General features: G+C 37.0%; 2 protein-coding genes across 3 annotated transcripts; both read right to left on the bottom strand.

Moving 5' to 3' along the window:
- Positions 1–371: 371 nt before the first annotated feature.
- LOC121257414 lies at positions 372–1,095 on the bottom strand. The gene has a single exon (XM_041158409.1). The coding sequence runs from the start codon at positions 936–938 to the stop codon at positions 510–512; it is 429 nt and encodes a 142-aa protein (XP_041014343.1). The 5' UTR covers positions 939–1,095; the 3' UTR covers positions 372–509.
- Positions 1,096–2,597: 1,502 nt separating this feature from the next.
- LOC121257397 (pyrophosphate-energized membrane proton pump 3) lies at positions 2,598–15,753 on the bottom strand. Of its 2 annotated transcripts, XM_041158390.1 has the most exons (15): positions 15,485–15,753; positions 14,743–14,917; positions 11,948–12,151; positions 9,628–9,779; positions 9,375–9,522; positions 9,167–9,299; positions 8,070–8,242; positions 6,645–6,765; positions 6,342–6,529; positions 5,678–6,115; positions 5,408–5,572; positions 5,156–5,311; positions 4,895–5,006; positions 3,690–3,909; positions 2,598–2,892 (listed from the first exon to the last, which is right to left on the bottom strand). In XM_041158390.1, exons 2-15 carry the CDS (start codon positions 14,833–14,835, stop codon positions 2,793–2,795), a joined length of 2,403 nt encoding a protein of 800 aa, XP_041014324.1. In that variant the 5' UTR covers positions 14,836–14,917; positions 15,485–15,753; the 3' UTR covers positions 2,598–2,792. The 2 variants fall into 2 exon arrangements, with proteins under 2 accessions (XP_041014324.1, XP_041014331.1); XM_041158397.1 differs by lacking the exons at positions 14,743–14,917; positions 15,485–15,753 and having other exon boundaries at positions 9,628–9,772; positions 11,948–12,086.
- Positions 15,754–15,952: the final 199 nt, after the last annotated feature.

Below are 15,952 nucleotides of genomic sequence, written 5' to 3'. Positions count from 1 at the left end.
GAATTTACTTCAGGGCAATTAGACATTACCAAGAAGAAAACTTAAAAGAAACAAAACCCAGAACGGTAAAGAGCTAGCATTCAGCACCGATAACCCATCATGTTGTGCAATCTGAATGATGCATTGTGCTTTACAGTGAGTCAATATCTGTAAGTTCCAATCACTCTTTCTTTATACAAACGTGTATTCTCAGGGGTTTATGATGATTGTTTCATTCCTACAAAATATTGAGACAATTCTAGCGTGTATGTCCCAACTTTGGTTCGTATGTCTATTTTTCCGCCATATGATTGTTTTTTAAATTCTGTAAAATCAAAAATTTGAAAAAAAAAAAAAAAAAAATGGGAGAGGGAAATCAAAGAGATAAGAAATCCGCAAAAGAAGTTCACTCCCCATACAAACTCCAGTATTCAACAGAAGTCCAAACATAATCATGAAGATATTCAGGGAAGAATGAAAGCCCAATAAACAGACTGAAGAAAAGCACAGTAACAAAAATTTTCGCTCGTTCAAGGAGAAGACTTGGTAGCACTCCTAACAGAACCCCAAATCTGGCCAAGCCCCCCAAGAATATGAGGCATGACACTCCCAATTCCCTGCAAAGTCAGACCAGAAGCAACCCCAATGGCGAAAGCCTCCCCATACCCAGGCTTTGAATCAACCTTCATGTCAAGAACTGCAAGCCTGCTGTTTGCGGCATCAACCTTTCTCGAGGTATCGGCCATTAACTTGTCCTTTCTGCCTCTCCCAGAGGAGATGACCCTGTAGAGAGCGTTCTGGAGGTCCTCTATGACCTTGGTAGAGGCTTCTTGGGAGTCGAGCCCTTGGGACTCATAGTGGGATACGAGTTCTTGTGGGGTAGGCAGCTTTCTCTTCTGGCTGGCTGCGTCTTTGCCCTGTGGGGGTGAGAAGGCCATTGGGGTCGGTGGTGGTTCCATTTTGTGATAAAAATGAAGCCAAGGAAAAACAATTGAAGAAGAGAGGGGTTGGGTATTGGCAAAACCCTAGGATCGGGGGGTTTTTGCAGATAAGATGATACCCAGAGTAAAGTAATGGCGGCAGCGGACAATGGATTAATGGGTTGAACTTTGCACAATACTGGACTGGGCAGTGAGTGAACATACTGTAATTGGGTTTGTATTTTTTTAACATGGATTCCACCTGGTAAAATCGGCCGGCCATGCCTGGACCTGTTTTTGGACCTTGCATTGCTTAAAAAGTTTTGAATAGGCCCTATTCCGAGCCCAATGACTTGAAAAGTGTGAAACTTGTAGCGACTTACCTTTCTGACAAAAGAGTCAACGTGAAAAGCCTTAAAGTCTAGTTTGTTTTCAGATAGAAATGAATTGAAATTAAAATTAAAAAGTTAAATAAAATATTATTAAAATATATTTTTTAATATTATTTTTATTTTAAAATTTGAAAAAATTAAATTGTTTATTTTATTTTGTGTGAAAATTTCAAAAAACTATAATGATGAAATGAGAGGTTTTTAAAGTTTTGAGTTTTAGTCTTGAAAGTAAACAAGGCCTAAGACTTTATTTGAATACTGAGATGAAATGATTTTAAATGAAAGTTTAAAGTTGAATAAAATATTATTAAAATATTATTTATTATTATTATTATTATTATTATATTTAAAAAGGTTAATTTTTTTATTACAAAACTATTTCTATACCAAACGGGACCTAAGATAGTTTCAAGGGGGACATTAAAAATAAAAAATAAAATAAAATAAAATAAAGGATGGTGGTTTCAAGGGGATGAAGGGCCACAAAATGTATTTGCGCAAAAGGGAATGTGCCATACACCATCTATAATCATATCATAATACCAAAAGAAAAAAAGGTCCCAAGGTGAATGAACGTGACACCAGAAAATAAACAAAAGAACGGAAAAGATTCTCTTCATTTGCTTGCAGAGAAAAATGTTTGAAGTAGCCACGAAGTGGAAAAGGTAATTTCTGATTTGATAATACAAAAGACACATCAGCCAGCTTTAGAACAACTCACGACTGTAGTACAAGTCTCTCAACGGAAAACAGTTAAAACTTTTTCTGTCTAGTAGTATTCATTAAAAAACCACATTCGCTACGTGCAAAATGCAATAGATTTGGTTCTTGTTGTCTCCTACAAGTTTAACAGCCTAAACTGCCCCATTGAATCCTAGTAAAATCTTTACAACAGAGACAGCAGCTAGATAAATTGGAGGATTATGTACAAATAAAAGAGGCAAAGGAAAAGGTCACATTGTCCCAACGGTTTTCTATCTCCAATTCAAGATATGTTGAAGATCTTACAATCTCACATAATAATGATTCACACTTTTAAGGGGAGTAATTTGAGAAGAAAAAAGGGGGGGAAAGATGAAGTCCATAAACAAAAAGTTTCAAGTCCACCTCCCCAGAGGAGTGTCCGCCTGTTACAAGGCTTTAGATTACATCATTTCCATTCTGATCAAGCAACCAAAAAAGAAATAATTAAACATGGAAAATTAAAATAGAAGATACTCAAACCGATCCCACGAATGCCGATAACTCAATACATAAACCGATATGTATTTTTTTTGTAGTAACAATTTGACACTAACAGGAGCAGTAAATTAAACAGATCTTATTTGTATTAAGCACGAGAGAAAATTTGTATGACCGTAAATCAGGCACCCTTGATATCCATGAAAATACCTACCATTATATTTGCAAAGTATCTATGTATTCAAGGGAAATGGGTGCCATACTTTGGTGAGACCACAGGGGGTGTGAGATTGCAACAGGATATAGTTCAAAACAAATCTCACAGAAAGATTGGAGCCATGACAAGCGTAATGGTCGCAAGCATCTTTATGAGGACATGAAGGGAAGGTCCAGCTGTGTCTTTGAACGGGTCTCCCACACTGCAGGACAGGTAAAGCGTAGCTAATAAGTAAAAAGATTACAATGGAAGGAACATCATTAAGTAATCCGCATTATATTGAAAACAAAAGCCTGCAAAAAAAATCTGGTCAGACTAGGCCTCCAAATTGTAGAGACTTGATATCCAGTATGCAACTCAAGGAACCTGATTTCTTGATCAAATAAGCAAAATATACTTTAATTTCCTTTTTCTTATAGTATTTTGCAAAGCCTGATATCAAGGGTGCAGAGTACAAGAACAGTGGGGCAAAAAAAAAAAAAAAAAATGCAGTACACACTGCTATTAAAATATCATGAACCTTTTTAACTCCATGTGTTAGCAACACATTTTTTAGGTAATTAACTTCCACATCACCAGAACATTCCTAATTGAGTTTTATAGGTCTCATGCTACCCGTATTTCTTTCCTCTTAATTATTAACCATAATAAAATAAAATAAAAAACTTTTTGTTTTGTTTTTTCAGGGTTGGGGGGCTGGTCTGATTCATGCTTTGCCAGTTGACCAAATATGGAAACTATTACGTAACTTTAGATGTTTTTTTATAGGTACCTAATTTTAGGTGTTTACTTGAATTTTTTAATGAACAATAAAAAGCACAACGGTAGAATATGGACACAAAAGGGACGCAGTATACCAGATTCCACCAGTCAGAAACAAGGAAATGAGGCACCAATTCATGCGGAAGGAGACACAGAATACCCTATTTCTGTAACTACCAAGGCAACCAAAGCGGTGGCAAGAACAGCAACAAAAAAGAGAACATCAACAAGACTTACGTATCTCCTGTAACTGCCGCTTTATGACACTCACTCCCTTTGCCTCCAAGAGCCCCTGTCTCAATGTACTTCTTTGCGTTATCCCAGGCACCACCTGCTGTGTTCAGGAAAAGGGCCATAAGAATTCCAGAAACTGTGGCAAACATCAGCATAGCAGCCACAACTTTAGCCCCAAGTAGAGGATGCCCAGTATAGTAACCCAAAATCCGGAACAGGAAACCTGCAGGTGATAAGAACCAACTTCAATGAGTCCTTCACTATATAAGATATAAACATAAACAGATACAACAGATATGCAAAAGACGAGTCACTAAATAGGTAGTGCACCACAAAAAATATTAAAAATATGCTTTTGAACATATGGACCACTTGAGTGGTCATACAACACTTCTATTTTAAAATAACGCCGCAGTCACCACAACCACTACTGCAACTGCTAATTCAATCACATGGTACTATTACTATTATTGGGGAAAAGTGAAAAAGAGAGTTCAAATTTGTAAAGAGATGAGTTTAAATTTAAGGGTAATAGGAGAAAAGGAATTGATAAATACTTTGATGTTTAGAAACACATAGGACAATGCAAAAAGAAAACCCCATCCATTTTAAAAAGGAGGGAGTAGATATAACAATTAAAGTGGTAGTAATAGTAACAATATCAATAATAGAAACGACAACGACAACACATGGTTATAAATAGTAGATTGGAACATTCTCACGTCAAAGAATGTGTAGATATGTCATTAAATCCCTCGGTATTCAGTTTGAACTGTGTAATGAGACACAGATATGGATGGGTTGCCATGCGCATCTGCCGACAAATGCCTAAAAATAAAAAGATTAATATCAACTAAAAACATCTTGTCAGCCATATATGAATCCCATTGCAGAAGCTCTTACAATACTGGCTCATAATGCATCCACAAACGTGACACCAAGTAAAGCCAACAGTAATCTTCAATAAATATTGCAAAGTATGTTGCCCAACCCATCTAAAAGCAACAATTACACGAATCATGAAATTTGATCTTTTTGCATTTGTCTTATCAGAACGGTGCAATACATTATTTCCACAATACTGTGAACACAAACTAAACATTCATTATTTCCCTTTCTAAAACATTTTGTGACAGCAATGAAAAAATATTGATGTGCATGGAAACACTGGACAAAGGCAACAACAAGAACAAGAGCAGCCAACCCACCAACAGCAATAGGTGAAACAATAGCCAAAGCACCAGGTTTTATCATCTCCCTCAGAGAAGCAGATGCTACAATAGCAACACAACGACCATAATCTGGTTTCTCCTTGTAGTCCTGCAGCAAGTAAAAACAATGCATCACTTAAAACAAATAACTAAAGAACAAGGCGCGCATTACTAAACAAACTTTTTGATCAATAAACAAAATTGTATTGAGCATAAAATAGACAAAGGCCCAAGTATACTAAGCAAACTTATGCTCACCATTATACCAGGCCTCTCAATAAACTGTCTCCTAACTTCATTAACAACCTCCTGAGCAGTTCGGCCAACAGCAGAACAGGCCCATGCACTGAATAGAAAAATAAGCATCGAGCCCAACAATCCACCGACAAAAACTTCTGGAATGGCAATATCAACCTAAAAGCCAATTTCAAATAGCAGAATTTAAGACAGTATGCAACAGCACTTGGAACAGAAGCAATTAACTAATAGCAGAAATATGTTTTGCTATACCTGTTTAAAAGGTTCCTGAGCAAATGCAGCTACCTCATCCATATAAGCACTGAACAGAAGGAAAGATGCAAGTGCCGCAGAACCAATGGCAAATCCCTTGGTGGTAGCTTTTGTAGTGTTCCCTACTGCATCAAGAACATCAGTGATCTCCCGAACACTTTCTGGCTGCGAGAAAAATGATATATGCTTAGATGATATCGAGGGGAAAACACAACAATTTTCTTCATCAATCAAGTCTAATTATTAAATAATTCATAACTCAAGGGTTACCTGCTGACTCATCTCTACAATGCCGCCAGCATTATCCGCTATTGGACCAAACATATCCATGGTTAGAATGTAGGCAGCAGTGCTGAGCATTCCCATTGTTGCTACAGCTGTTCCAAACAGCCCACCAGTTGGGTTTCCATCTTCATCCACTAGTCCAGATGTATGACCCAGCCAGAAAGCTGAAACAATAGATAAACTGATGACAAGAACAGGAAGAGCTGTTGATTCCAGGCCCAAACTGACTCCAGCAATTATATTAGTCCCATGACCAGTGGTGCTTGCAAGAGCTAATGTACGTACAGGCTCATGCTTGTAGTCAGTATAGTACTTGGTGATCCAAACAAAAGCATATGCAGTAATGATACCGACCAACCCACACAGGGCAAAGTTGAACCATGCAGAAGGAGCTCGTTCAGTATAAAGCAACCAACGTGTGGACTGTAGAGTATTTAAAACCACCAATAGAATCATGAATCAGTATGCAAACAAATCAAAAGCAAAAATAATGTTGTCTCCAACACTACTAAAATTTTAGATTTAAAGCCAGAATGTTTACAAATGATAAGAATAGTGAAAAAGAAAATTGTTAATTAGAATCCTAACCAATTATGGTAAAGTTAAAAAGTTTTAAAAACAAACTTCTAAACTGTAGATAAAATATTACCAAACCAAATGTCAGAACAGATAACACTATCGTGAGAGAATATCCTTTTTGAAGAATTGCCATTGGATCTTCAATAGGAGACTTCAAGCTAGAGTCCCGTTTACCCCTGATTGAAAGTATTCCGACAGATGAAATCACAAGGTCAAAAGAGTGAATAACAAGAGGAAACAAGATGAAACCCGATGGATCTGCACAAAAAAATGGGCCATGCATGAGCCAATTTAACACATACACACAAATGCACACACTCACAACTGTGCGTGTGCGTACACAAAGTAACATATACTCAGACACTCTACTTGCCTTCAATTTTACAATGCCGAGCCATTGTTCCCCCAAGTATCATAGCACTAATTATTTCGGCTGCAATACTTTCAAAAAGATCAGCACCTCGAGCTGCACAATCACCCACATTATCTCCAACCTAGATTGCAAAATTTTTTATGAGTAGATTGCAAAAATTAATGTGTCTAAACAACCAATGAGGATGTAGATAACCCAAAGAAAGAGAGTAGAAGCTAGAAAGTTATAATCTGCAAATTTCTTCAATTTCAAAGTTCTCAACCAAAGAGAGAGAGGATTAAACCACATCCCCTTGTTTTTGGGGTATGCCAACTTATAATCCCTAAGCAATCTTATCAGTGTTTATAAATATGCAACTATAATTGGAATTCTCTTTCATTTATATGCAATCTATGAGCAATAACTTTAGATATATGTCTTGAAAACCCCGCTCACTAATAGATCTGTAATTTTTGACATCCACAGCCACCGGTTTCTTCGGTATGAGAGCAATCAAACGGGCATATGACTTTTTCAAACTTACAATTGGCATGAATATCATGAAAACTTGAAGAATATCCTTCACATCCCAATAGAATTCAAAGAAAGCCATGAAAAGCCATCTGCACTCGGAGCTTTTTCACCGTTCACAACTTTAAGAACCTCCATCTCCTTGAAAGGTCACTCAGGCCCCGAGGCCTCCTCCTCCCCAATAAATTCAAAAGTTCGGTCATCAAGCTTAGAACTTGACTTAAACAAACTATCATATAACTGCACAATATGACTCTCAATCCCTTCTTGTTCAATAGAGATGGAGCCATTAAGCAAGAGCATCTCAATAATATTGTATCTCTTATTAGACTTGGCCACTCTATGGAAAAACTATGTGCATTTGTCGCCCTCTTATAACCATAGAGACCTTGACTTCTGCCTTCAGCATATCTCCTCTGATAGTGTAACCTGCTCCAGGTCGCCAAACCTCCCACAACTTTTAGTTCTTCCATAAAGGACTTTACCTGCTGAACTACATTGCCTAAAGTCTATTCGCTCCAAACCTTTAAATCCCTTTCTGATACCTTAAGTTTGGAGGGTGCCTTGGAAAATTGTAAGAAGACTACCATTGTCTAACCTTCTCAACAAAGACTTCAAGTAGCAAATAAATCGTGCAATTCATTGTGGTATGAAAATGAAACAATCATTCAGGCATAGAACAATTTCACATAGTTATAATGCAATAAGAAAAATCAAACCTTAACCTTCAGTTTTTGACATACACATTTTAATATACACCTAATAATTTAATTCCAGCCCAACTTTCACCAATAACGGTCATTGTAGAGGCAAATAAAGGCAGTAAAATTTTATTGGAACCCAGAACAAAAAGTTCCAAAAGTAAAATATACAGGAAATAACAGGAAAAATCAATAAAAGAGAAGGGGTAACTACCAGATCTGCAATCACAGCAGGATTCCTAGGATCATCTTCAGGTATTCCTTGCTCTACTTTACCAACAAGGTCTGCCCCAACATCAGCAGCTTTTGTGTAAATTCCACCTCCCAACTGAGCAAACAGGGCAACAAAAGAAGCTCCAAAACCATATCCCACAAGGAGAAGAGGCACTGAAAGACAAGAACATTAACATCAAGCACTGGATCACGGAAAACAATGGAAACAACAGCTAACAAGTTATATAAGACTAAAATAAATGGCTAGAGGAACTGTGAAATCTAAGGTGTACACAGCCACAACAGCCAACAGATACAATCACATGCATGCTTTTAGTCAAATTATGGTTTAGTATAGACGAAAGTTCAGCATATGTAAAGCTTTGATTTTTTTTTTTTGTTAAAAAAAAAGAGCAATCGATTTCTGGAACTCTTCATAGCATAAGCTAATAAAATAAAAGTATCCATACAGCAAACATATGAAATAATGCACCACAAACCTTGAGAGATAGCGTTCTTATTATCTTAAGATAAAGTGTAAGATGCATAATAGTATAATACATACCATGTGACCAAGACGTACACTACAATCATATGAATATATATATATATGGATACATATATATATGTATCGATGAAGCATTTCTTAGAGGCCATAAGTATATCGAATTTAAATTTGGAAAAAATTAAATTTTAAACTGTCACACAAGTGATAACACTGCATCAAGTGAATTTTAATCAATAAGTTCCCTCAATAACTGTGAAAACATGAATGACCACCCTCCCCTTTTGAAACCATCTCCCAAGTTAAAAGCCCATTTCCCAGCTTTGGTTCCACTAAAGAGGGGTACCTGATACCTTGCATCTGCAGATAAAACTACATGATGCTAATCAGACACAAAGACAAAGTCAAAATAAAAAAAATTGACAAGGGGTTGCTCCTAGGCTTTACTGCAGCAAAGCCGCAATCTTAAAAAGATAACACAATGAAGTTCAAGTCCATATTCCTGATATACTATGAAACATAAAAGAAGAGATGAATTTGATGCACTAGGCTTTATAATAATAAGTGAAGGAACAAAGGAACCCAACACGTACAATCAGTAACCTTCATTGATCCTTGTGAATCCACCCCCAACCAAACATAAAATGTGGCATAAAGGATGGCGATGCCAATTACAGCCATCCCAACAACAACCAAGGCAGAGAAACCACCAGCACGAACAGCTATCTGCACATGATACCTCCATTTATGATACCAATCTAAAACTGTTTTTAAGATAAAGAACTAGAAAAAGGAGGCAACCTGCAATGCTTCCCTTGCAGACCGTCTAGCAGCACTAGAGACTCGAACATTAGCACGAACTGACACCCACATCCCAACATACCCTGCAATACCTGAACAAAGAGCCCCGAAAAGAAATGCAGCAACAGTGATAAATGCAGAAGTTGACCTGCATCAGCAGATTCAATATTGTGAATTGTGTCATTATGGAGAAATAAAAAAAATATTAGTACCACAAAGGTGCTCTATAGCAAATATTAAATTATGTTATCACCTTCCTAGGCCAGAAGCTTCTTGTTGAGGAGTTGTGTTGCGAAACAAATAGATGAACAGAATAACCAGTGCTAGCAACAATGCCATTTTGGAGATAGTCCCATACTGGGTTCGAAAGAAACCTTCAGCCCCATCTCGTATTGCATCTGATATCTAGAAAGTGAAATGATAAGCTCAGGGCAAGTACTTGATAAATTTCAAATTCAGAGCCACAAGTCAGTTACCCACCCATAAGAACAAGGTAGAAGCTGGGGTAGTGAGTTCAGGGTGTGTGTATATCGTACCAATCAAAAGAACAAAACGACGAGTTCAGAAAGAACACAATTTTTTTTTTTGCAAGAACATTCAAATTCTACATGCAGAGGCAATCACGGCATATTTTGTTGTCTTATTTTCTCATCTATGGTATAGTAAAGAATTACTACTTTTTTTTTATAAGTAAAAAAAAAAAAGAATCCAAATGTAACTCACTGTACATAAAGCACAATCTCTTTTAAATATCTATGAATAAGATCTAGAAAACCACCTAGCCCAAGCTTTCAGCCTAAAGAAGTAAATTTTTTTTTATAAGTAACTATAGAAGTAAAATTATGTATTAGATTCTGTATTTTTCTCTTGCTTGGTACTGGACCACCCACCTATTACCACCTGCATCAAAGTTACTAATTTCAGTACATCTATTTATTCAGTAACATTAATGCTGATCCTCGACCATTACCCAAGCTAACGATCTTGCCTTCAGAATTAGGCCACAAAACATCAGGTTGTCCAACTATCAAAAACCACAGAAACCCCAGTTCACATCACCTATGACTACCGAGACAAATCTTTTTCTTTTTTGTTTAAGAGGGGAATGTTGCAACTATTTTCCTAAAAAAAAACATGAAATAAACATTAAGAACATGTCTTTTTTAAAATTAAAAAAAAATGCCAACTATGACATTTAAATTCAAATTGATTTCCTAATTTCTGCATATTGGATTTAGAGATTTAGAAATGTAGAAGAGAACCTAACATGATCGTTCAACACTCCAAAATATTGACTACCGCCTCCTCATTGCACCCTTTCCACAGCAAAAAGCAATTTTTTCCTTTGAATCTTCTGTGGATTTTACTAATCCATCTACCCTTCCCTTCCTTAAACTAGGCATCCCCCTTTGTATACCCTCAATGTACTTGGGTTGCGCCCCTAGAGCTTTTATAAAATGTGGTATCTTTACTCATAAAAAAAGAAATGTAGGAATCTTCAGCTAAAACATAGCAAATGGAACTCTTAGGATGCCACATGTGCTCATCAATTCCCAATGGTACTCCAACACTACCGTTTTTATTAAAATTTAAGACCATACTTGCAAGTGTTGAAGACCAAAAGGTTTTAAATGTTTTGGTAGGGAACCTATACATAATTTTCTTCCCTATCTATGATTCCTTGAGATGCAAAGGAACACTGAACAAACAAAATAAATATGGCTAATACAAATTCAGAGAGGTCCATAAATAGAAAAGTCCCAAAGTCGAGATCCACAAGCTTGTGAATAGACAATGGCATCTGCAAAACTGTACTGAAGCACCACCAAATAGGATTGGATGTCATGTGAGAATTGGTAGCGAATTAAATGAATGGTCCAGTTAATCGAGTGATTTTGACAAAACAAAACAGTGGGGATAACTCAACTTTTACAAAGAGGTCATCCGCCATTGATATATTCTTAACCTAGTTTGAATTGGATTGAAGATTTTTCTTAATTTAATCTCATGGTGAGCTCCCAAGAAAGTAGATCAGTTTTCAACTATTCAACACATCTCATCACCACTCATAACTCACAAGTTCATAAAGTGTGAAGTCTGCAATCGTCTTCCAGAAAACCCAACTCCCAAACTTATCAAATCCATAGTCTTGATCTTATCCACTATATCACACAACCAGTTTTGTGCATTGCTTATTCAAAATGCAAGTGCTTGAGACCAATCACTATCAGGCCACAAAACAAATTGATATCTCCCACTTCATTTCTGTCGCTCTATTTTTGCCCTATTCTTAATATCCCTTTCTAACAACAAAGAATACAGAAAGGAATCCTTTAAATTTGTTGTACGAACATGTCAATTGTATCTTTTTCTAAGCAGAAAAATAGAAAGAAATCACAATCCCACATGATAAATGGTAGCATCCATGCACAGACAGCAAATAGAAGCTATAGAAACATGATGATCCACCACAAAGAAAAAGAAATATCTACCATAAAAATAATTTCTGTAAAACAAAAAAATGAAAAAAGGAAAATAACAATATGAGCAAAAGAGATTGAAAATAGATGTACCTGAACCATCTCAGGAGGACCCTCATCCTTGGAGAGTACCCACTTAGTAAGATATATTGACAAAAGAAAGCTCATAATACAAACTGAGAAGACAAACACAATGATCGGAGAAGTTCTTGCTCCAATGTAAAAGACCACTCCCAATCCCAAGAAGAGAAGTATTAACAGAACACGGAAATTTATTCCCATCAGAATTCGAAAAATCTGCAAAACAGAACAACTTAGTTCTATCCAGTCAAGGTAAAAGAAGATCAGCATGAAAAAACCAAACGAAAAAACAATATGTGATGGAGCAAGATAACAATAAAAACTCCATAAAATGACATTAAATGAACAAGAATCTAATAAATCCTGCATCTAGAGGTAAGTAGAGATAACTAAGTTGACATGGGCCAATCATTGTCATCAAAAGAAAGCAACTTGCATTTTCACCAGTCACAATTTCCGTTACATTTAACACCAGGTTGTTCTTCTGTCCAAGAAAGCTGAAAGAATATAAGTTCATGAAGGCCAAATCCACACTTTCAAGACAATGATGTGGCATGTAAGGCTTCCTTTAATTGGAAGCCTAGATGCTTGTCCAGGAAAGCTGACAATTAACTCACCAACTCCAAACTCAGAAAGAAGAAACAATAGCCAAGGAGCCTAGTTGCATCATCAACAGAATGATTCATTCTCTGAAAATCCTTTTTTCTGAGACGGCTTCCTCCAGAAAGAGAGAGAAAAGAGGAGGAGGAAGAAGAGAAGAGAAGAGAATTTTTTAATGTTCCACCACTCCTCTAAATTTGTTTAGGCATTGCATTTTTATTTTTTATTTTTTATTTTTTTGATCGGCAAACAAAATTGTAGTGATCATAAGAATAGGCAAGAGCCCAAGTATATGGGACATGTACCAGAGCAACGCCTACGCATGCTAGTTTAGTGATACAAGGAATTCATGAAAAGTCATGCCATGAAAATCAATTACAATCAACCAAACGAATAAAGTATTGAAAAAAAAATTTCTAAGCTCATTCATTGGCCGCTCTCGACCTTCAAAGAAATTTGTTTAGGCGTTGCATTATAGAAAGTGGAAAATTATTCCTAATTTACAAGTGAATGGAAACTTCAATTAGCTAGCATATCTTTTGTGTATATTCTCTCAATACACCTCTCAAAACCTAGCTTACAAACCATGCTTTTAAGTGACTTCTTTTCTTTTTTTTTTATCAGTAAAAGATAGATATTATATATATGGATGAAAAAAGTATAGCCCTTGTACACAGGAAGTATACATAAGTGCTCCTAAATATATTCTAAGAACGATAAATTAAAGACAAGAAATCCTAAATATTGTCCCCATGCAAAACAATAGTGGAAAACCAACACATTAGAGTGTGGAGAAAAAAATTCTTCAATTCGGCCATTGTGCGTTCCTTGTCTTCAAAGCACCTTGTATTCCTTTCCATCCAAGTACACCACATAATGCACAACGGAATCATCTTCCACACTGCTGCCACTTGTTGATAGCCTTGCAACTTTGTCCAACAACCCAACAAATCCACCACCCTCAAAGGCATAACCCAAGCAACATCAACCCTTTGAAAGCTCTCATCCCACAACACCCTTGTTACCTCGCAGTGTAGTAAGAGATGGTCCACGGATTCTCCATTCTTTTTACACATGTAGCACCAATCCACCAATACACAACCTCTCTTCCTCAAATTGTCCGTGGTCAATATCTTCCCAAGAGCAGCATTCCAAACAAAAAAAGCTACTTTAGAAGGCACACAAGCTCTCCAAATATTCTTCCATGGGAACGGAATATTGTCAAGATGTGTAGTCAAGATGCTATAATACGCCTTGACTGTACATATCTTGTGATTATTAACCCTCCACCTCAAGCTATCTCTTTGTACATATCTATCACGTCTCTATAATATAAGCTCAGCAGCTGCCAGCCCTATCCTCATTTATGTTTGCTGCAAGTAGCTGCCAATTTCCAACACGGGGTGAAGTGCTCAGAACAATCAATTGAATTATCCCTTGTTATCTCTCTACTCGTCTACTCTTCAAGGATGTCTTACCCTCTCTTTCATATAAATTCTCGTTTATAAAAGTGGGTGTGTCAGTATACATATGCATATTGTCAATTTCATATTCATATATTTCTTCTAGTTCGAATCTTAATCATGTTTCACTTCGTTTCTTATTTGAGGTGATCAGTGCTACTTCTCTTTCAACATTCTACTAGTTTCCAATTAGCCCAAATAACACAATATGGTTTTATTTTCATTTATATATGACTCATAGACTCCACGGAACTTGAACACATGATCTTACCCAGCAACACACTCATATGGAGGGTGCAAGTTCCATTTAACACAGGTCATTGGCAATGCAATATGGTATTATTGAAGTTACAATAATTACGCTTACTGGGATGATATTCAAAGTCAGATAACACAATAGATTCCTATCATACCAGTCACATATCAAAAGCACAATAAGTAACTCACTTGCTGCAACAACACAGAGGAGACAAAATCCTAGACCTACCCCTTGAAGAAGCAAAGGCATGCATGAACCTTACATGGAGAAAGAGGAAAACACGTACCCATGCTATGACTGAGCAGATATTAAAGCAACAACAACTTCGGTTCACCACAATAAATGTATGGGAATGGGTTTGATCTCAGACAGCCACATGACTTGCATTCATATTCACTGATAAAAATCTAAATGTACATTCCCGTGGCAGAACTGAAAATCTACTAATTCAGAATGAGACGAGTTTACACATTTAAGGTCCTCACCAATGGGTTGTAAGCTTTACTACGCATGTTAGGGAAAGTCCTTGGCCTGTCAGCATAAGGCCCAAGATTACCGCTCTCCAATTCGTCATCCATGCCCAAAGGAAGGGTGCTTGAATTCACCCTCCGAACCTGGGGCAAGTCGCCCCCTGAACTTGGTCGCTGAATTTTGAATGTTCTGCAGGGGCAAAAGCAAGTTCCAAATTCAAAGCTATAATAATGGAATGAGTAAAGTCTGAGTGTGCGCATATATAACTATCATAGTAACAATAAAATCAGCAACGGTAAGAGAATTTGAATGCTCCCTTTAGTTTCTAGAAAACGCAGACAGCAGAAAAGAGGGGAAAACACAAATAAAATTCAATTTTTTCTTCTTCCGTCCCGGCAACCGAACGGAAAATGGGAAATGAAAAGCCCAGAGGAACTGATCCACAACCAATACCAGACATTCTATTTACATTGAAAGGATCATTACCTAAAACCTCAATTTTCTCAGCAACCAAATGGACCGTACCATTTCACAAACCAAAAGGCACCAAAGCCCTAAGATCCGGCTTTTTTAAGAAAAACAAATCCTAGCTTACAGATTAGGCAGCAAGAACTGAAGACGGCCAATGGAGGTCAGAATATCAACTAGAACCAAATTTCGAGATCTGCTAATATATGAATTCTAGCTCGAGAAGAGAGAGAGAGAGGGAGAGAGAGAGAGAGAGATGCAAGAAGAAAAACGTGAGCGTGAGACGACCTTAACAGGCAATAAATGCCGAGAGCAATGTTTGTTGTAAACCGCTACTAACGCAATCTCCCTCTTTCTTCTCCGACTTATCTCTCTCTCTCTCTCTCTCTCTCTCTCTCTGTGTTTCCTTGAGAGTGATATTGCAGAGACGGAAATCAGGTAGTTTACGAGAAAGAGCAGGAAGAAATTCGCCCGTTAGATCTGAAAGAGGAAGTGTTGGTACCAAGTAGGATTAGAAATGGTATAAAGACCGACTAAATAAAAAAAAAAAAAAGAACCCACAGTGAGTCAATGACGAATGAAGAATCTTCATTTTAAGGATGTCGTTACATTAAATTACTACGTGTTTTTCCATCATTCGCGGCTACTCTCTGTTGTGCACGATGAACGGTCCCTCTCCCGTGTCTTCGGCTGTCCAATTATCATCTCTGTTTCTACTAATGTTCTGGGATCATTTATCTTATAATTTCCAGCTTG

The sequence above is a fragment of the Juglans microcarpa x Juglans regia genome, chromosome 1D, assembly GCF_004785595.1.
Source record: "Juglans microcarpa x Juglans regia isolate MS1-56 chromosome 1D, Jm3101_v1.0, whole genome shotgun sequence".
NCBI lineage: Eukaryota > Viridiplantae > Streptophyta > Magnoliopsida > Fagales > Juglandaceae > Juglans > Juglans microcarpa x Juglans regia.
This window is presented reverse-complemented; position numbering and strand designations above follow the sequence as displayed.